Source organism: Bactrocera dorsalis, chromosome 4, assembly GCF_023373825.1.
Source record: "Bactrocera dorsalis isolate Fly_Bdor chromosome 4, ASM2337382v1, whole genome shotgun sequence".
NCBI classification, from domain to species: Eukaryota; Metazoa; Arthropoda; class Insecta; order Diptera; family Tephritidae; genus Bactrocera; species Bactrocera dorsalis.
The window spans coordinates 531,706-553,583 of NC_064306.1; the positions used below are offsets into that span (position 1 = coordinate 531,706).

Genomic DNA, 21,878 nt, shown 5'->3' on the forward strand with positions numbered 1-21,878 from the left:
TTATAGACACTTACGCCTGAGATGCAGCCATCAAAGCCTTGTGTAATGTTCACGTCTCGGTTTAGTTTGACGTTTTCGTGATCATAGCCGCCCACGTACAGCGGTGTTTTTATGTACAACATGCGCGCCAACTTCGTTGCCTTGGCTCGTTGCTCTGGTTCGTTGCCAACACGGAGGATGCCTTCGCCAAAGCGACGTGATATCTCAATTTCGGTCCATTTGTTAACTGGTAAGGGATTCTGTGATCGCACCAGTACAGGGTTCAGACGGGCACCGGTGTTGATAATCAGCTCCACGTGTTTGTCGCGCAGCAAGACAGCAATGAAGTCGCCGCTGGGGAGTTTAGATTCGGCGGCGTAGAGCAGAATTGCGTCATGTAAGGAATTTGGTCTCACCTTCAATTTCACATTCAGTTTGGAGGCGCGTGGTGTCCTGTAAGTCATTGTACAATAAAATAAAAGCTTTGAAGATAACTCACTGTAACTTACGGATAGGCAGCATAGCTGTTAAGCTTGAACGCCAAGCTGTTCTCATTCAAATGTTCAATATACTGGCAACGATCGCCAGTCTTGTTCAGCGGACAGAGGCATTCCATGCCAGTTTCGGTATTTTCACAACGTCCGCTGCCACAAATACCTGGGGTACATTGTGTACCTTCGACGCCACAGTTATGTCCGGTCCAGCCCTGTTGGCAGATGCAGGTGTACGCCACTTCTGTTTGACTCTCAAGGCAGATTCCGCCATTCTCGCAAGGATTTTGTTGGCATGGACGGCAGGCGGTGATGCCTTCCTTCAGTTTCGCTTCCTTCATCAATTCAACGATGGTGCCTTGAAGAGTAAGGCGACTGATGCAGCCCACGAAGCCAGCTTGCTGATCGACCGCATCATGCGGCAGCATGTCCCAGTTAGGCACTCCGCCGATGTACAAATCCTCGATGAGATCTAATGGCGAGATTTGCGCAAGTGTGGGGAAAGCGACTGGGTGCTGATCGTCAACCTGTATGTAGCCATCGCGACGGAAACGATTCACGCGCACTGTGTGCCACTCGTTGAGTGAAACTGGACGCTCGGAGCGTATGACCATTGGTTTGCCGTCGAAGTCGAAACGGAATTCAGGATAGCGATCCTTCAGCGACAGTGAAATGTAGTCGCCGCTACCACGCTTCTGGCCGTTGAACAGCAACAGACCGTTGGGCTGCTCGGGGCGGAATGTAATGTCAAAGTTGAATTTGATGTATGACTCGGGCAATGTGGGGAAAGACATGTAGCTGATTGGTTCCTGATGGAAACGCGGAATCGCGCCGGTGACTACTAGTATGACGGGATAATCTACGGACTGTCCGTCTGGAGTGCTTGATGTGCAAATGTAGGTGCCGGCATCATTTGCCTGCACATCTTGTAATTCCAGGCGCTCCTGAAAGAAAAATGGAACAATAATATATGGCAAGTACGACGATAATTGGCTGTAAAAGCCAGTACTCACGTTGTACAGATCGCGATCACCTTGCATTTGACCGTATTGACGTGACCAACGGTAACTGCCCGGCACTTCCGCATCACAGTTCAGTTGGGCAGATGAACCGACATTGGCATGCACCAACTTCGGACGTTTCCATTCGTGCGGCCACTCCTCAATGCCGAGCGTGTAGCTGGTGGTGTACAGCTCGCCCTCGTCTGTCTTGCACTTGCAGCGGTAGTCACCAGCGTCGGAAGCGGACACATGCGAGATGACGAGCCGATTACCGATTTGCTAAAATCGCCAGCAGAAAGTTAAGTTGAGAATAAGAAGGAGAGAAGACAATTGACAACTAACCTGTATGTTTAGTGGTAGTGGCGAGCCATCGGCACGTTCCCATACGACATCCGTGTAACTGCTGTCCGAGGAATAACACTCGACCTCCGTCGACTCGCCGATGCGCAATTGCGACGACTGTTGATCTAGCTTCAGACTGCGGTCACGTGGGAAGGTCTGCTGTAGTGGAGGTGGGGTGGAAAGCTCCGGTAATGCTTGTGGTATTGCGGGCAAACGAAGTGTTGGCACTGCCGCTGCTATTGTTATTGTGTGCGAGCGATAATTTATCGATTTATGCATGCGCATTTATCGATAGTGAAAATGATCGAAATCGAAATCGAAATATTGACCAACCAGCATACCGAATATGCATTCAAACGAATGCATTGGCGGGTGGCAACGTCAATTCACAGGCCATACCAAGTGCAGCACGCAAACACATACACGCACATTGATTTTATATTTGATGAACAGCGTTTTTGGTTTTTATGATGAGTTTTGTTTTTGTTTTTGGTTCGATTTGTTTTTGTTTTTGTTTGCAATTAGTTGACATTTGAGATTTTAAGTTACAAAATGAGTTACAAGTCGATATGTTTGGCGATGGACGTGTGACGTGTGACGTGTTACGAGTAGGGCGATTGACGATGTGTTATCGATAACATTTTGATGGCGATAATTTCAAGTTGTTGGCCAATTTCGGTATTTGCGCATTTTCGCGTATTTTTGAGTTGTTTTCGATTTTGCATTTTGAACGAACACACAAAGTAGCAACGACATGGATGACAAACAGAAGTCGAGGCGATTAATCGACAAGCGTTTGGTGGTCATGGTGGTGGTAGTAGGATGGGAGTTTTTGATAGAGGGTGGGGTAGGAAATATTTAGGTGGTGGTAATGGTTGGTGGTGGATGGTAGGAGGAGAAGTAGAGAAAATACAACGATTAGCAAAATTTGGAAAAATCAATTTGTTCACAACATAAATTCAACATTTTTTAAGCTAACAAAGTAATACAAAATACTAAGTTTACAAATGAGACTAGACAAGGTGAGTGGTGTGTCTTTGTAATTGTGGAATTTGGAAGAATTACCGGGAACTGTTGGAGGGAATTAACTACTACCAATGCCAAATGTAACAGACAATAAAAAAGATCGGACAAAAGCAAAAAAACAAAATTGAAAAATAAATCAACTCAAAAACCATAAAATTGCCGATTTAAAAAATTGTAAAAATAAAAGAATTTTGTAAATGAAAGAAAATAAATAAATTTCGAAAAAACCGGTTAGTGCATTTTAATCACAAAATTTTGGTACGGATTTTTTGTTTTGAGTTTCAAGGATTTGCATACTTTTAGTAATGATGACGTTAGAAAGCCAAATAGAACAGCATGCCAGCCTAAATATCTAAATATGTGTATGTATATGATAATGTGTGCATGCTTGTTTGTGTGTGCGTGATCAATGTAGGCAATTGAAAGTCGCTATAAAGTGATGTCATGCGCGTGTGTGTGTGTAAGTTGATCGTTGGTGTAGATACATGTATTTACATACACACAAACTACCTACATACATACATACATTTGAGCAAATACTAGATACTTGCTAACTGTACATAACGGTATACTTAACAGCTCTACTACGCTTCATAAATTTATAAGTACACTAATACATACATATATACATAGACTAGCGCTACTGCAATTCATAAATACATACATACAGCTAACCGTAGATAAGTGTAAAGCCTTTAACGGCATAATTCTTGCAAGCAGAGCGCGTGGGCTGCGCTTTGTTGCAAACATACGCAAAAATAATAGAATATTCTTGCTCGAAATTCACTGTTAAATGTTGGCTGCGCAGCCCAGGCGCTCTAGCTTGCCTTTGGTACTTACAATGGGTTTGTATTGCTGAAAAAAACCTACCAACTTAAGGCTAAAGGCATAATATTTACATTGTATGTATAATAAAACGCGGACAGGTTTAATTCGTGATGCGGAGAGGAATTCAAAATAATTACAACGCGTCAAGTTGGGCGTTAGCTTTGAGCAGCGTGTGCGGTTTAATGGCGACAGGCGATTGCAGGGCACGAGTTGTTATGAGCAATGTTAGTAGATTGAATTGGGTTCGTCAAATGTGCCTGTATTGAAAACAATTTTGGTGGACCGCAATATTTATAATGGGTATTCGGTCCATATATGGTATGAAATGAGCATGTTTTCTGCCAGCCGAATTGAAAAAAAAAATGTATCGGAAACAGTTTCGAATTACTTCATTTTTACCTAGCCTTCACCAGCAGCTCACTCAAGGCAAGTGTTTTGGAATTTGGAATTATTGGTTAGTATGGTTTTAGGCGCGTATGCGCGTTTCGTTTGTAGAACGTATACAACTTCACAAGCGGAGTTTTCAGCTTGTGTTTCTTAAGTACTTCATTTTCAGGCCTTCTTCGCCACCAATTCCTGTCCCAAGAGTTAGGGTTACACTAATTATACAAGTCCACTTTTGGGCGCTTTTGCGTGTTTGCATTGTCGGTGCGTGCTATGTATTAAGTGTAGATTTACTTTAGGCGCGTTTCAAGCTTACTTGCAGCACAACAGTTACAAAGCTTTGCTACTTAAAATACGTTGCTGCAATGGGTGCATTCTACTTTTGCCTGCGGTGTTTAAGGATACCGTTTTGTGTACGTTTAAACCACAATTTTACCGTTAATGACTACAACGGTTTCTACGCATGCGTACAGTGTGCTCTTTTGTGCGGCGTTTGTGTCCTACAACTTAACCTCAAAGTGAATACAAAACAGAGAGAGGGTTTCAAACTTAAAAGGCGGGTGTTTGTGTGCGCCTGTTCCATGTACGAAAGAGATACAGAGTTAAAATCCAAAACAAGGTGCGCAACAAAACAAAAACCAAACAAAAAGGACAGAAAATTCAAAACAAACCAAGTGGTGGGCGGAAAACGGTCGTCGGCAGCAGATGGCGTCGTTTTTTCAGGCGCAGCCGCTGCTTGCGCTTGTGTGTGTGCGTGTGATTATTGCGGCGTTCCTTGTGGCTGCTGTGGCTGCTGTGCCGCTTCCTCCAGCGTTTGTAGCTCGGCTTCTGTGAGGATTTCTGCGATGCCTTTTGCGCCGGTTTCTGCGTTGCCAGCGGCTTGTGCGTGGGCGGTGCACTCATTGGCGGTGGCAGCGGTGTTGCTGTTGGCGTCGTCAGCGATTGGGCCGTCGCCAATGTGGTCGGCGGCTGTTGCGGCGTGCAGTTAAATTCGTCCGAATGATCTGTGCAATCGTGTATGCCGTCACACACCATCGCCGCCTTGATGCAGGTGTGCGGGTGTGAGACACACTTGAAGTCGCTCGGTTGGCAAGCGTAGGAGAGCCGCGTGGGCGGCTTGGAGACGAGCGCTTTGGGTGCTTTGAAATCTTAGCGCGTGCGTGAAGTGTGTGGTATATGTAAAACGCGCGTGAAACATAGTCAGTGCGTTTGCATTCAACAACCAAAAAGGCAACGTGGCGGCAGAAATGAGGCGCAGAGCGCGAGTAGTGTGAAAAGATGGGTCAGAGTCAGTCGATGATGCGCCATGAGGGGCAGGTGAGTACGCAATATATATGTGGGGTAGAGGTGAGAAAATATGAAAATAAAATAGTTTCATTAGGCTAGTATGTCTGTCGGATGCCGAAAATGAATTCAAATGAACGAAACCGTACTAAAATTAAATAAAGACACTACGCGTTCAACAAATATATACTACAACACTACAGCTACATATACATACAAACTACGGGCTACTGAGTGGGACAGTGAGCGCGCCGCTAAGCGGGTTTAGTAGCATTTTAAATTTTAATAAATATCAAAAAATCAAAAAAAAATACACGTCGCTTACGGACGCCTTCACGCCCAGTGCTTACAGTAAATCTAATAGTAAACGCTAATGTTAATGCTAACAGCATTTTTTCAATAATAAGTGTACTAAGGCTGCGCGCATAGTGGAGCGAGCACAGAAGCGACGAGCACAAGTGGTGGAAGGAAGTGAGTACAAAGCGCGTTTCGACGTGTTGCCATTCTCTTTCCACTATGCGCTCAGCCTAAATTTCGTTTAAGTTTAGTCAAATCGCATGTATTAATTATTTCGTTGATCGGTTGCTAAGCCGAACGCGAGTTACACAAAACCAGTAAATATTTATTTTTTCGTTAGAGATCCTTTAAATTCCTGGCGAATGTTTTTTTTTGGTTTTTACAAAAGGAGGAATGCTTTAGTTGAATATTTAAATAATGTCGGAATTCGCATAAAAATTCTAGCTACAAAAAACACAAATCCAAAGAGGAATTTATATTACATTGGAATGGCAGGGCTGTAGGCATCGTTTTGTTCTTACTTCGTGGCATATTATATACAATTTTATGCTCGTTCGTTCATATGTTTTGACGACAACTACAATTTTTACTTCACTAACTACATATTGATCTAAATTAGTAATACCATACATTTTCCAAACTAGACAGTGACTCACAATAGACTTCGAGTATTGTTCTCTTTTTTGCTTTTGCTTTTGTTTTTGCATTTGCTATTACAACTACGAGTACTATTCGGTAAACACGAGCACAGCCACTAGCCAATATGGTTTCTAACTAAGTAAATTTTAGGATTTAAATTATTGTTCCACACACCTGTACAGATATAGAATACGACGCAAGGGACCTCACTTATGCTGTAGCCTCCTATGAGCGCCATGCGTACATATGCAAGCGCGAGGCGTCGTGCGTGTCGTATAGTGTGCGCGTGCACGGTTCGGGGTTTTCCGAAAGGTTCCGTTGGCGATACCGTTAGCATGACCAAACGCGGTTTTGTTATCGTTATCGTTTATGGGTTCGTGCCAATTTTGGCATTCGGATGATTTTTGTTTTGATGACATTTGTTTTTGTTTTTGGTTTATGAAGTCGTTTGTGTTGCGATGTGGTGAACGATGAGAGTTTGTCGAGTTGGTGTTCATGTGTTTGCGAGTGTGTGTGTATGTGAAAATGAGGCGTTGTATGTTGTTTTTGGTTTTGCGAATGGCACAAATTGATTTCGTTGTTGTAGTTTTTAACGTTGTACACATTTTTTTTGTTTTTTACATTTTCATTTGGCAAAAAAAATTTTGCAACATTTTTGAAGTGTAGCAGAGAGTAAGTTGAAGAGAGAGAAAGAGAGATAAAGAGAGAAATAAAAAGAAGCAGCATTTAATAAACAAAGAAAAATATTTTGTTTTTCTAATTTTGTACTTTTTGTGAAAATTAGCAAAATTTATAAAAAATTTAAAAAATATAAAAATCACTTAATTTTGACTCATCATAGTGCTTCGCAGCAAACTTTTAATTTAATTTAATTATTTTATTCTTTCCAATTAACAAACTGATTTGACTTATTCAAAATCTACTAAGCCTACAACATGTACAGGAGACAAGGGAATACAAACATTTACTAAACCGTTACTTTAAGAGTGAACATATAGTACGAGTATAGCGGTAGATAGGCGTACAAATACGTATGGATAGAGAAGAGAAAGTGAGAGAGAGCGAGTGTGCGTGATGGCAGTTACATAAATTACTAGTGACGTGTGTACATTTTTTACGATAACGGTTAGCACAATGTGCTGGTTGCTGGTATCCGGTACCGTTAAGAGTTCTCACACATTACCACACTAACACATAATTAAATTTGTGCATGTGGATGTGAAATTGTGTGCTTGCAACTACAGTTGTGTGCGTGAATAAAAAAATGGGCGAATTCGTGTGTGTGTGTGTGTGTGGGTACTGTTATGCGTAAAGGTATTGTAGGCATTATAAATTGGTATTGGCTCACAGCGAAAGTATGCAAATAAAGCTTTCATTTTATCAAAAACAACTTTTCGCTGAGCTTTCATATAAAGCTCAAACAGCTTTCCGCTGAACTTTCACATAAAGCTCAAATTGAGTTGCTTAAAACTGTCGCTAAAACTCAAAAAGGCTTTCAGCGCACATTGCAAGCAACTTAAATTGAGCTTTTGATGAAAGCTTTCACTCGATACAATACACTTTTGAATTACAATACAATACAAATTGGGAATGGTGACCAACAACTGGTGGCTACTTATACAGTTAAATACATATGCTTACACGCGTTTTGCGTACAACTACCAAGATGATGGGGTGTTTGAGTTTTTCACTGCGCCTTTCTTACACAAAGACATTCTAATATTTAACCTTATAGTTTACAACATAAATTACGCTACAAATGGTCTTTATACATACATAAATACATAGAGCTAATGATGCTTAACTTTTACAACAAAATATTTATGCATATGTAGGCTTGTTTTGATGTAACACATAATGTTATATAACACTAAACACTTAACAATGCTAGAATATGATATGTACATATAAAGTTAAAAGACGCGGTGGAGAAAAATTTATGTGATGCGGCAATGTAAAAGAAAAGCTGTCATGGCATGAGTTTGGGTTTGCAAGCGTTAAAGAGTGTCGAAAGCTCAAATTTATCGGATTTATTATGACAAATGTAACAAATGTTTTAAAAGTAGCACAAAGATCAAATAATTTACAGACTTTCTTACAGAAAAAGTGTAGAAGAGCGACAAAAATATGCTTGTTTAGCGACAAAGAATTTAGTTTTTATTATTTTAAAACATGAAAGCTCATGAAACTGATTTGGAATTCAAATTTGAAAGTCTTAGATCAACAGCATTCAAAAAATCGGCTTTCCTTGTGTTTTGGAATTTTATGTTATCATAAAACAAGTGCTTTTGTGCGATTGAGCTTTCATGACACTAAAAGCTTCATTGTGAGCTTTTAATAAATGCAAATGTTCGAATTAAGGTTGCAATTGTATAAAACACTTTAAAAGCCGTTACAAAATTATAATGATTTCGAAAATTATTTCACTCGTATACTCAAATACAAAAGTGTGTGCGTGTGTGTGGCGTCTGTGTGGTAGGTAAGTGGAAAAATAATGTAAAGTAAAGTGAAAAAGCGCGTCATAAGATGTAGGAAACTATTTATGCGTGTAGAATGAATGAAGCGTGTGGTAGAGCGCCGCTCAGCAATTGGCGCTGAAGTGGGGCGTGTGTGACGCGTTAGAGAAAACAGCACAAAGAATACACCGAAGATGAAGGGAAACTGAAAAGTGATAATTTTGAAAGATCCACAACCAAAATTTGTCGTACAAATGCCCGTAAATTTGGCAGCACTAAATCAATTAAGTAGGTGAGGCGTCTGGACATAAAACACACGATACTAAAAGTAGTGTTGAAAACTCGCATAACATAAAAGTAACTTAAAAACTGTTTTCGTACAAAAAAAAAAGCATTGGCAAATAATAAACAAAAACAGTATCACGCATGTGCAAATGCCAAAGCGTTGTGCTGCTGTGCGAATTTCAAAACCGGCGCGCTCAAAAGTATGTTACGCAGTTCCGAAAGTCACGCAGCAACGTTTGGCAAATGGCACGACGCGTGGCACAAAGCTGGCGCAACGAAAGGCTAACAAAATCTATTGCTGGGACGAAACTTTGCATAGAAGAAATTAATAATTCATTCGAGGTGAAATTGTTAATAAATTCTGTGTATTTATTCATATTCTTTTCATTCTTTTTCCACTTAATTATCAAAATATATTCAATGGCAGCCAGTTGTTGTAGTTGTTGCGTTTGACATTAAGATTATTATGATTACGTTTACGTTTACGATTACGATTACGATTATTAAAACAGAGAGACAGAGAGAAAGTGTTGACAATAAAAATTGCAATTGAGGGCAGTTAAACAAAATCGAGCTTACAAATAATTTTTGGGACTTGTGGGATATTTGGGATTAGAAAAAAACAGTCATGGATTCGAGGGCGGGGATTGAGGATTTTAAGTTTTAAGTTTAGGGTTGTGTGTGATCCATGTGGATGCGTGGGCAGTTTCGGGTAGTTATTCATAATATTTGGCATGCAAGTATTTTGCGTAAATTACTCATTTTTACAATAATAACAATAAGGTAATAATTTGGTAAAATTAAATAACTAAAATGTTTAAATTTCATTTTTGGCTTTTTCTTTTTGGAAACATTTCTACTTCGTTTCTGCTTGCAACGAAAATTCGCTGAACATTGCGTGAGCTGGGTGGTGCATGTCTCGGCTGTTTCGCTAGGGTTTGTGTCTGAGGTGTGAGACTGCGCATGATTGTTTTTTTACCGCCACCAGTTAACAGTTAAATTTACAAAAACTACACTATTTATACAAAATATATACAAAGGTTATGAGTTGTTCTTTTTGTTGTACGGGTAATTTTGAAATTCAGTTTAGCTGTTAATACTATTTACAAAATGGATTTTAGTTTCGTACGGCATTTACATATTTTTTTCGTTTAAAATTTATACAAACTAATTAGCAAAAAGTTAGAACTAGGAGAATTCCAGTGTTGTTGTTTTAGGTGTGGTGTGAGTAGTTGGTGGACTAACTATTGAAGCCACTAAATAAGTAGGTACTTGACATGAGTAAACACGGGGGTGGCAATAAATGGGGCTCTAACAGCTAATTAAGAAAAATCAGTGGTGGAAATTTAGCTCACATTGCGAATTTCGTCTTGAACATGCTCCAAAGCATTCAAATGTTTTCATTGGTTTTAACTTCGATATTAATTGTAAAATATATATAAAAAAGTAATTTGCATCAAAAGTGTGTTAGCAAGTCACGTATGTTTTTTTCTTATTTTTTGTTTTATAAAAATATATGCCTAACTTTGTTCATTTTTTTCATATTTTTTCACTTATGCTTCGCAAATGTGATATTCATATGGAGCTCCTCGTAAGTTTGCTTTTGTATTGTTTTCTTTTTTTAGCATATAAGTTTGATTTCTTGTAATTATTAAGCTCGTCTAGCCTTGTATCGTCGTGTTCTTTCTTTGGCCCTTCCAATGGTATCAGGATAATAGGGATTATACTCACGCTTGACAATCAGATCTACAAACGACGGCGCTGAGCGACTGCCGCCTGTCGAATAGGACTCGCAAACGTAGCGGCCTTCGTCCGGCTTTTGTACACCGCGCAGATAGAGTCGTTGATCGCGTACCAAAGCGTTGCGTGGCAGTGGTCGACCGTCTTCGCGGTGCCATTCGTACTGCGAGTGAGCAACAGAAAAGAGTGTAGTTAGTAAAGTAGTTAGTTTTTGAGAAATTGGAATAGTAACTGAAAGAGCTCTCGCTTGCACTTACTCTGATTTCGCCGCGTAACGTTTCGCGAACGGACTGCACATCACAATCCAGTGTTACATCGTCACCCTCGCGTATGTTGTAAGTCTGCGCACGTGGCGATGGTAAGTAGGGACCGCGGCGGTTAACGGTGACCTCGGCCATTTTCGTGGTGTTGCCGTAGCGGTTGGAAGCCGAGCAGTAGTAGCGACCTGCGTCAGCTGGCGTAATACCGTTGAAGCGCAAGTACTGTCCTTCGATACGTGCAGTGCTGTGAGTAGAAAAAAGGACAAGACAAGGGTATCGTTAGCAAAGCATAGCAATAAAAATTGCCCGGTGACGTCACAATACGTCACAAGAATATCAATGAGCGCACTTACTCTGTCAAGGGGCGATTGTGGTCGGTGTGCCAGGACACTTCGATGGGCTGTTCGCCAGTTACTTCGCAGTAGACGTCGATGTTGTCATTAACAGTTACCACAATTGGTATGTTCGGGTGGAAGGTGATCTGTGGAATAGGCACTAAAACCAGCTCCGCAATAACGAAGGATACAATGGCTCCGCGGTTGTCTATCGCATTGCAGATATATTTGCCGCTGTTTTGCTCCTCTACTGCTGTAATGATCAAGCTGCTTTGTTCCAAGTACGAGTTTGGTGGCAGTGGACGGCCATCTTCTCGCTGCCAACTTGTCATCAACTCAGGGCCTATAATAGGATAAAATCATGGTTATTTACAGCACGAGTACAAAACTGGCGGCGCTGTTAAATTTACCGAGGTCGCAAGTTAGTCTTACGGCTTCACCTTTGTTGGCGCGATACACATTCTGTGGTGGGTCATACTGTGGTGGGCGTGGGTAAATTGGGTAAGGATTACGTATCACATCGCCATCGTCTTTGAAAATAGAAAACAAACAAGAAAAAGGAAGCGATTATGACTTGCTCACCGTAAAAGTTGCGTTTAAGACGCCTGAAGTGTACTTACGTGGCACATCGCCGCGGCGTGGTCGTACATCTACTGTCACAGAGCTCTCAGCGGTGCCAGCTTCGTTGCTCGCTATGCACTTGTATGTCTTGGCGTCGTTGCGATCTACACGATACTTCTCCAAGAAGGCTTGGCTGTGTTGTGGGCTGGGCGGCAGACCGCGGTTGAATTCTGTGGTATCATCCACCCACTGTACTATAGGGCTGGGTACACCAGTAGCCGTGCATATCACCTTGAGTTCATCACCTTCAGTTAAGCTCAAGTATTCGTCATTCGGCTCAAGTGTGATTACGGGTGGCAACATAACGTTCACCTTTTGCACCACTGTCACACGTCCCACATCGTTCTGTGCAATACATTCGTAATCGCCGGAGTCTTCCAATTGAATTTCACGGATCCTATTGCAAATATGAAAAAACCATTAATTTCTGATACTAAGCCTATAGTACGGGTACCATACATTATGTAGCCGGGGCTGATTTCCTGGCAGCGCGGCGACAAGGGTTTGCCGTCAACGCGGCGCCACTGTACGCTCGGATCGGGAATACCAGTTCCACTGCAGTAAAGCATAGCCTCAGTGCCCACAGTAACTGATTGGGGACCGGGCGGGTGTACGTCTACGGTTGGGCTTTCTCGTGCTGCAATCAAGCAAATCATTGTTGTTGTACATATTAATATAAGGAGCAAGTGGTTTGGGACGTTCTTATTACCGACTCCTTTCTTGTAAACTTGCATTTTGGATACAAAAAATGCAGTAGGAAAAAAAATGTGGAATCACAAAAATTTTAATTCGGATTGCGACAAATAAAACAAACAGGAGGAGAAGAGAAAGAGAGAAATTATGTAGAAGAATAAATCAAATTAGTTTACAAGATTCCGTCTGCCAGCCACGAGTAATTTTTACTTATTGAATAACGCATTTTGTCTTTGGTTGTGGAGTGTGGTGGAGTGTTAAGAATGATTTATAGTGGTCGGTTTCGAGTTCAAACTACGCCTAATTCGTGCTTCATGGGCTTTGCTGTACTTACGTTCAACGTCGATAATAGTGTTTGATTCTTCAGAGCCCGCAATATTCTCGGCGATACACAAGTACATGCCGCGGTTCTCAGGACGCGCATTGATGATGCGCAGAACGTTTCCGGTTTGTTGCACATTATCAGCAAGTGCCTCGTGAACCTGTAAAGAGCACAGATTTCAGCGATCAGACTTTGCTATGCGGTCACATTTTGACATTACCTTGGTCCATTTGATGCTGGGGTAGGGCGAACCGGTGGCCTCGCAGGTGATAGAGAAATCTTGTCCTTGTATGATGAGGTTCTGTTCGGGCAAGCGTTTTACAACCGGACCGATACTGTAATATGAGCAATATCACACTATTACAAGGAAACTTGTCGACGTATTTCTATAACACTTACGTGCCCGGCAGTTGTCCTGGATAGGGTCCCGGTCCCGGTGCTGGGTAGCCACTGTCTTCGATCAATACCTGTGCGTCATTTGTGTAATTGCGTCGACCGCGCAAATCAATGCCGATGCAAGTATAGAGACCGGAATCACGTGGCGTGGGGTCGCGTATTTCAATGGTGTTTCCGCTGATGATGACATTACGTTGACGATACAGTGGATAACCATCTTTGTTCCACTCATAGATGAGCGAGATAGAGGTAGTCGGTTGGCAGGTGAGACGTACTTGCTGTCCCGACTCGCCGGTGTATGATGGCGGGTCGATGTAAATAAGTTCGCGTGGCGGTGGTGGTGCTACAGGTGGCGCGACGCGCACATAAACCTGTGTATACTTCTCATCGATGCCGTTCTCGTTGGAGGCCCGACAGCGGTAGCGGCCTTCGTCAGATTTGCGTGGTGCTTCGAAGATGAGACGGGTATCTTCTGTGCGTGCTTCCAAAGACATTTGGCCTTCGACACGGGTCCATGTGACTGTTGGTGTTGGATGACCACTCACTTCGCAGTAGATTTCATTGCGCTGGTATTCCTCGAATGTGACCACTTGCGGCAGGTTGACGATCTGTGATGGCGTGCGTTGCGATTGCTCTACATTGTGTCGACATATTTGAAATAGTATAAAAAAAAGAATATAAGGTGAGTTGGGTAAGAGGTATGATTTTTTGAATATATTTCAAGAGATTTTGAGGTCGTGAACAACTGTATTACCGTAACGAGCCAACATTTCACTGGCATAGGCTGCAACCATTTTGTTTTTGCAAGAATTTTACGAAAATTTTGAAATATAAATATACACTCAAAATAGCAGTGATTAGCGAATAACAAAACTCACGCTACTTGCGCTGGCACTCACCCGTTATGGTTATGGAAATTCGGTCTTCGAAAACGCGGTTCGTCTCGTTATTCACCGCTCGGCAGACATACACACCGGAGTCGTGTATTTCTAAATTGTATAAGCGCAAAACGCCACCATCTTCTTCGGCGCCAATCGGCAGACGATCGCCCAGCTTGGACCATGACACGAACACGGGCACCTGTGATATCAAAGCCAACGTTTTAACGTACTTCAGTGGAATTAAGCAAAACAAGGGTGGATACTTACGCCATTCCAAGCCATACGACCGGTGCAGCTCAAAGTTAGTGAGCCACCGATCGGTATGATGGTGATTTCAGGCGGTGCAATCGAGACGGTAATCTGTGTTTGGTAATCTGGCAGTGGTGTGGGCACAGGCCTAGGCGGTTCCGGTCGAGCGTAGCCATCTGTAGCGTGGAGCAAGTTTAAGGTTAACATTCATTTTGTATAAAAATAGAACATGGAACTACTTGAAACATATATGTAAGTATAATTAAGCAGGCGAAGGCGAGCAAGTCTGACGACGAGCTCACCGCCCCCACTGGAACATAAATATTAGTGACACTTATTGTTGTTGGCTTGTTGGTTTCCAGCAAGAGACTAAATGCAAATCGCAAGCAGCAATTTTGATTGCCGGTAACCTGCTTTCGGCTCTTGCTGCCCCAACTTACCGCTATGTATCAAACATTGTAAGCGTTCTACGGTTAAACAAAGTAGCTATTTTAAAGAAACTCTAAAGCTCGAACAGTGTGAAAGTCTTTACGTGTATCTCGTTACAAGTTAAGCGTATTGAAGTACATTGGTGTGTGTGTGTATGAGTATAAGTAGCTGCTCAGAAGTGGTTAATACTTATGCTAAGTGTGGTTTTTCAACGCAGGTTGGCTTGGGTTGCTAGTAGAAGCTTTGTTGTACAGTTAAGTGTTATAAAGTCACTACTGGATTAGCTGGGAACAGGTGTTGTATCAGTATTATGATTACTATTTGTTCTTTTGCCTACGAACACTTGGATCTCACAACGGGGTAGAACTGCTTTCGACCTAAATGACCGCTTGAAATTCATAGAACACATAGAACACGTACTAAGGCGAGTCTAATAGTATATTTGTACGTATATATGGTAAGTTATTTTCAAAGCTACCAATAACACGCCACTAATTTAATCATCCACATACTTGTATGAAGTGTTTAAGATCTGATACCGACTACTACTACACGATACTTGGTAGTCCATTGCAAAAATCGAGTCTAACAGTAGGAGGAAACATTTATAGACATAAAATACCAATTACTTGTTTGTAAGTACTGCATTTACGTATGTATGTATGCACGCATGTACGGGCTGGTCCACTTTATGTGTTCTTTCAAGAATTAAAAAAAAGATTACAAGTAAAAATGATATTATTTTAAGAAACGCTGCGGGTTTACGATTCCGCTCAAGTACCTCCCTAATTCGTGAACGGATTGTGATACAAACAAAACGTCGAACTCAAGTCACGGCTCCGCGGAATCCAACACGATTAACAAACTTGGCGCAAAAACGTTTTACTCATCCTTAGTTACCCGCGCACGACCTTAATTTTGAACTGCTGTCCTAACCGTTAACTGTTATTTCCACCGTTAAGCGAAATGACAAACTCGCGCCAAAATGCCAACGAGCGGTTTATGAGTTATCCAGTTGCGATATTAAAATGTGTTTCAGTAAAAATAATTTATGCAATCTATTTTGTAATGCCTTCGTAAGCATTTCGTTTCTCCGCGAATTTTTCTGTCACAGTTACAGAGATATATGTATTTACATTCGTGATGTTACCGAAAAGCGCACACTACATGGACCATCCTTCATGCCTACGGGTTTGTATAGTATAAATAGTAGAAATGGCAAAGTCGTTTTCAACACAGTAGGAACTAACCCGAAAACACTATTTTATATGGGGGAGTGATGTACTATTGCTTTGCCAAACATGAAAGTCAAGAGCCAAAGGCACTACCAATATATTTCTAAGAGCAAACGTTTGTATGTAAAATGGTTGTGCGAACCTCGCCGATTGCAGTCGCTGCGCAATCTCGTCACGTTCCCTACTTTTCGGTTACCCTTATATAATTGCAGTGTTTCATTGCTTGCGAATGTCTCATTGGGCATGAGGTCCACCTGATAGTCACTACAGCACGGTTTGGGCTCGATCACTAAAGTGTCCGGTTTATCAATGAGCGTTGACTTATCATTGCTATCGGTTTTGTTGCTTTTAACTTTACATTTTGCATAAGTGTGGAGAAAAGGAAGAATATTTTGCTTAAAATGTACTTTACGCGTGTTTCAATTCGTTAAAAATGCATGTGTGTGTGCTAAACACACCCTCATGCTATACAAGTATATATGTATATGTTTATATGTAGGTATATGCATATGTTTAGCTCGGATATAAGTATACCAATCAGCGTTTGTTTAAATGAGCGTTTGTAAGTGGAACTGTGTGTGCAGTTGGTACATCTGCTCTGAGGCACAGCTGAGTTTGGGTTAAATATTGGTTTGCATTACCATTGACCAATGCTCGCGATATTTGTGTAATTTATACAAGCTGTTGCTGTTTAACTCTTTCTAGGTGCTGTTCACTTACCATCTATCTGACATTGCTGACCGGAGTAACCCGGCTTGCATCTGCAGGTCACTTCGCTGTCTTGCAGGTAGCAGGAGTCGGTGGTGTCTTCGCGGCAAGGGCAGGCGACGCAGCTGCCATAGTTGTCTTTGTAATGCAGTGGTTCGCACTTCTCGCAGGAGGTGCCTGAGTAGCCAGCTGGGCAGGTGCAGACTTCCACTTCGATGGCTTGTTGGGCATCGGGTGTGCGATGCTCGACGGCCGACTCGAGTATTACATCGCGTATACTTGTGCGTGTTGTTGGTATCTTGGGTGTGGCGCGTATAAGAATGTGTTCCAAGTTGGATAGCACGCTCATGAAGTCCAAACGTCCGGCATTTACAGAACGACCGAACTCCTTTCGTTGCCAATTTTCGTCTTCATGTAGGCGTACACGGTATTCACTATTATCTTGCTCCTCACGTGGTCTGGACCAGACCAATTTCATGCCATTTCCAATGAGTATAACATCACTGCCGGGTACACTGTTGCCGTAACTGTCTACATCCAGTCTATACGATAGATGTCCGCCATATGAGTACAGCTGGTTGCCTAATACTGAGCCGCGTATGCTCCAGTACTTTTGTGTATACGAATTGTAGTTGTATGTGAACATGTTTGTAGGTATGTCAAAGCTTAGATTCTCTTCATCAACTATGCTTCCTTCTTCGTCTGTGAGCAGTGGTTTGGAGAGGATGAAATCGACAGGTATAAGTTGGCGGTATAATACAGCAGAGCTACACTTTGTGCTCTTGCCAGAACAATAGCATTCCTCACAGCCATCGGGATTGCGCTCGGATAGACCATAAGTGCCCGGTCGACACTCACTACAATATGGGCCAACTACATTGGGCTTGCAGGCGCAATAGTTGCCACTGCAGGAGGCAGTACCGTCGCGGTTGCAGTAGGCACATTCAATTGTTTGATTGCCCGGAGCCGGTGGTGGGTAGGGCTCATAATCGGGCGAGCAGTCGTTTGGTGTACCACCGGAAGCATTGCCAACATAACCTGGAGCACAGCGATCGCAGAATTCACCAGCGGTATTGTGTTCGCAGTTCTAAGATGGGAAATAGAAGCATTTATTACATGTATGTATATTTCTTGTGTGCATGTAGAGTTGGTAACTTACAATACACGTGCCGGTCTCAGCGTCGCATTGGTCTGAGTGGCCATTACATTCGCACTGGATGCAAACGCCTAAGTAAAGACCTCCTTCGCTGAGGCGTTTATAACCAGGCGCACATCGCTCACATGATAGTCCAATATAGCCAACTGGGCAGCGACATTCTTCCACTTCGTAGGCACGTGGTGTTCCGATATTATTCTGCGTAGCAATATCCAGTGAAACTTGCGTCAGTTGGCCGTCTTTGGTGCTGGTGGTGTAGGTAGCCTTGATATAGATGGCATCAATTTTCGAAAGTGTCATCAACAAGTGTTCGCGATTGACCACTTGACCATCAGGACGTTGCCAGGCGCTTTCAATGATCGGTACGGAGTACGAGCTGGGTTGGCTGGGGTTCACACCGGCTTTACGGTAGTGAATAATCGTTATATCTTCACCCTACACAGAATAAAATACATTTTTTGGTTTTATAGCGGAGTTGTATTTAAATTTTACTTACGCTGATGACAACATCGGGTGCTGTGTTGCGGGACATAAGTCCACCTGGCAGTGGGTTATAGCTGAGGTTATACGATAGTTTGCCACCATAGGCGGTAATCTTGTCACCAAGGAATGGGGCAGGTAGACTCCAATACAGTGGATCGGGGGACAACTGTTGGTTGAATGTCAGAGCGCTATTATATTGTTGGAAATTGACTTTAGATGGCTGTGCGGCTTTGTAGTCGCGAATCAACTCGAAACCATGAGGTGCGCCTGAACGTCCAAAGCTTGAAGATATCTGATCACGGTACCAGCTGCTGCTGGAACATTGCTTTGTAAGACCGCTGCAGAAGCATTCAATGCAACCGGTGTATGTGAAGCTGTTCAAATGGAAGGATTCGGGAGCACAGGTGTCACAACGTGGACCTACAACTAGCGGCTTGCATTCGCATGTACCATTGGGATGTGGATAGTAAGTGCCTTCAGCGTTGCATGTGCTCTCTGGAATTGGATGGCAACTGCCGCCAGGAATTAGCGGATTGCCTTGATAACCAGCAGCGCAGATCTCACAGCGTCGGCCAGTATAGCCCTCGAGACAGTTGCAAGTTACGTCGCCATCGGGACTCAACTGACAACCGCTGGCAAAGTTGCTTGAACCAGTTTGTGGGCATGGGCAAGAGCGACATGGTATACCACGAGCGGGATCGCCATAGGTACCCGGTTGGCAAGGCTCTGGTACGAAAGGTACGCAGCGACCCAACCAGGGACCATATTTCTCACGCACATAACCAGGAGCACACGTCTCGCATGAGTCACCAATGTAGCCAGGTGGACAGACGCATTTCTCGACCAACGAAGCTGAGCCTAAGCCTTGATCATCAAGACTAGCAGAGTCCATAACAATGTTTGTAAGTTCAACCTCACGCTCTGTGGCATCAATGTAGCTCAAACGGATGAGTATGTTGTCTACATTAGCAAGTACCATCATGACTTCACCACGTGTTGCACGACGTCCATCAGTCTTGTACCAATTACCAGAACTGAATTGTACAGAAATCTTGTTCTTCACATTCGGCTCTGGTTGATTGCGCACGCGCTGAGTGAGCGTAATACCGTTGCCAGTGATTATAACATCAGGTGCATTGTTGGAACGTCCATTGCCCATATAATTGACTTCATAGCGCAGATAGCCACCATAAGATTTCAACTGGTTGCCCATATACTCGTTAGGCAGTGCCAAGTAAGGCTGTTCACGGCTGTTATATCCGACATCGGATACGCGGAACTGTACACCATGATGACGACTGAGGATATTGGGAACTGGTGCATCATTGATGATAATATCACCATACGGATTCAATTCTACATTCTTGACCTTGTGCGAAGAAATTGATGGTTGAATGGCAAAATTGAAAAGATTTGCACTCTTGCAAGTCTTAGATATGCCAAAACAGAAGCAGTCGATGCATTCATCGGGCCGGCGAGCGAGCATGTTGAAAAAGCCGGCTGGACAGACGTCTGCGGTTGTCGGAATGTTGACTGTTACTTGTGTATCAGGTGTAACGAAAACGCGGCCTTTCGGGTTGAGAATTTCGCACGAGTACGCGCCTTGGTCTTGTGATGCCATATTGGGACAGTACAGTGTAGCTGTGCCGCCATAATTCTTCGTGACACATTTGTCGGGGACGTGACCCCAGTTCAGGCGCCAAACGATAAGTGGCACTGGTACGCCGGTGCCTACACAGGTAATATTTAAGGCCTCGCCCGATTCCAAACGAACATTTGGAGGCGGTGGACGGATTGCGGCAGGACCCACTGAAAGTTGTAAAGAAAAACGTTAAAATAAAGTACAAGTGCATACAAGTTCAAGTGGACTTACTGCAGCCGATTTCATCGCTACCATCCAAACAATCATTTGTGTCGTCACACTGGAAGTTTTTGGGAATGCAATGACCGCTGCGACATTGGAATTCGTCGTAGCGACATGGTGCACCACTTGGCTCGGGGTCGCAACTGTCCTCATCTGAATTATCGAAGCAGTCGTCCTCGCCGTCGCAGCGCCAGATGCGGTCAATACAGCGCGAGTTGCGGCACATAAACTGATTGGGCTGGCATTTAAGACCGTGACTGCAGCTCTCCTCATCGGAACCGTCCGCGCAGTGTGGAGTACCGTCGCAAATTTGTGACTTATCGATACATTGGTTGTCACGGCAGGTGGCCTGGTAGGCGCGACAAGCTGTGGGTGGACGTTCGTTGTCGGGATTTACTGTGGATCAAGTATTGAAGACAATGTTAGATAAAATTTCCATAAAATACTAGTTTAAGTGTGTGGAGTTATGTTTACCGGCGCATTTTTGGAACGTGAAGTCCAGTATTAAGAAATTTGAGAGTTTATTCAAAAAATAAAACAGTAAGCAGATAAAAAAGAGGGCTTTGTTTAGGGAAAATAATATACAAACATTGCAGGAAAATGTACCTAGACCGAAAAACTCTGCACCAATATGCGGCACTGTGCCGTATCTGATTTTGGGCGAGGATATGTGGTATTTGTTATCATTCCACGCTGCGTCCGGACGTTGGTAAATGATATTTTGAATGGGTTTATAAGCTTATTTAAACGCTGGTAAAACCAGTTACTTACATTTCTCCACTGTAAGATGTACGGTTACTTGTTGTCCAGAGACATGACGGGGGTAGCCTGCAGCTTCGCAGATATATGGGCCGGAGTCTTCAACCTAAAGAAAAATTTGCGGTTAATACGAGTATAGCTAAGAGTTGTGTAATTTATTTGGACACTTACGCGGATGTTGGGGATTTCCAAACGACCATCGCCATTGTCTCGTGCGCCAATCGGTAGGGGACGGCCACCAGGGCGTGTCCATTTGACGCGTGCGCGCAGCGAACCTTCGTCCCGACAACGGAAGATAACCTCGCGACCTTAACAGGGTGTCAAATATGGAATGATGTTAGTATAAACGATTTGATAATAGAGTTCGTGGTGTGGGTGACTATCATTCAGTGCGACTGTGTTCTATATGGTACAATGCGGGCACTTTTTTGGCTAGTTATACAAAGTCAAATTCATGGAGAACGTTGCAAGTGGTAGGGAGTAGGCATTTAAAGATTTATAATATAATATATGTAAACTTAAGTGAGTGTGTATCATTGTATTTACAAGTCGAATACAAAAGTGCATTTGCATTTGGTTGCCATTTCGTGCGGTGGCCACTTGGACGGGGTCGCATACAGCAGAAGTACTCAATTAAGCATTAAAATAAAGCCGACTTACCCTCCTTAATATATCCTGTGTTTCATTGCAATATATATATTTTTTTCATTTACAGATTTTAATTTCGAATTCGGG

General features: G+C 42.8%; 1 protein-coding gene across 39 annotated transcripts in view; it reads right to left on the minus strand.

Annotated features, from left to right (window-relative positions):
* The window catches only part of LOC105230483 (basement membrane-specific heparan sulfate proteoglycan core protein), a 150,821-nt gene that overhangs the window by 6,479 nt on the left and 122,464 nt on the right, over nt 1-21,878 (minus strand). For 32 of the 39 annotated variants that reach the window (XM_049456059.1, XM_049456058.1, XM_049456057.1 and 29 more), the window contains 24 exons: nt 21,804-21,818; nt 21,315-21,451; nt 21,156-21,249; nt 20,394-20,780; nt 18,534-20,329; nt 18,041-18,472; nt 16,894-17,968; nt 14,528-14,685; nt 14,279-14,459; nt 13,383-14,013; nt 13,204-13,318; nt 12,996-13,143; nt 12,428-12,605; nt 11,968-12,365; nt 11,758-11,877; nt 11,366-11,690; nt 11,010-11,256; nt 10,744-10,915; nt 6,446-6,496; nt 4,723-5,199; nt 1,814-2,049; nt 1,484-1,750; nt 489-1,414; nt 15-432 (listed from right to left, as the gene is read on the minus strand). In XM_049456059.1, the coding sequence (XP_049312016.1) occupies nt 15-432; nt 489-1,414; nt 1,484-1,750; nt 1,814-2,049; nt 4,723-5,199; nt 6,446-6,496; nt 10,744-10,915; nt 11,010-11,256; nt 11,366-11,690; nt 11,758-11,877; nt 11,968-12,365; nt 12,428-12,605; nt 12,996-13,143; nt 13,204-13,318; nt 13,383-14,013; nt 14,279-14,459; nt 14,528-14,685; nt 16,894-17,968; nt 18,041-18,472; nt 18,534-20,329; nt 20,394-20,780; nt 21,156-21,249; nt 21,315-21,451; nt 21,804-21,818 (8,984 nt within the window). Of the gene's footprint in view, nt 1-14; nt 433-488; nt 1,415-1,483; nt 1,751-1,813; nt 2,050-4,722; nt 5,200-6,445; nt 6,497-10,743; nt 10,916-11,009; nt 11,257-11,365; nt 11,691-11,757; nt 11,878-11,967; nt 12,366-12,427; nt 12,606-12,995; nt 13,144-13,203; nt 13,319-13,382; nt 14,014-14,278; nt 14,460-14,527; nt 14,686-16,315; nt 16,504-16,889; nt 17,969-18,040; nt 18,473-18,533; nt 20,330-20,393; nt 20,781-21,155; nt 21,250-21,314; nt 21,452-21,803; nt 21,819-21,878 lie in introns of all 39 variants that reach the window. The other 7 variants (XM_029551991.2, XM_011211267.4, XM_029552011.2 and 4 more) reach the window with 6 other exon arrangements.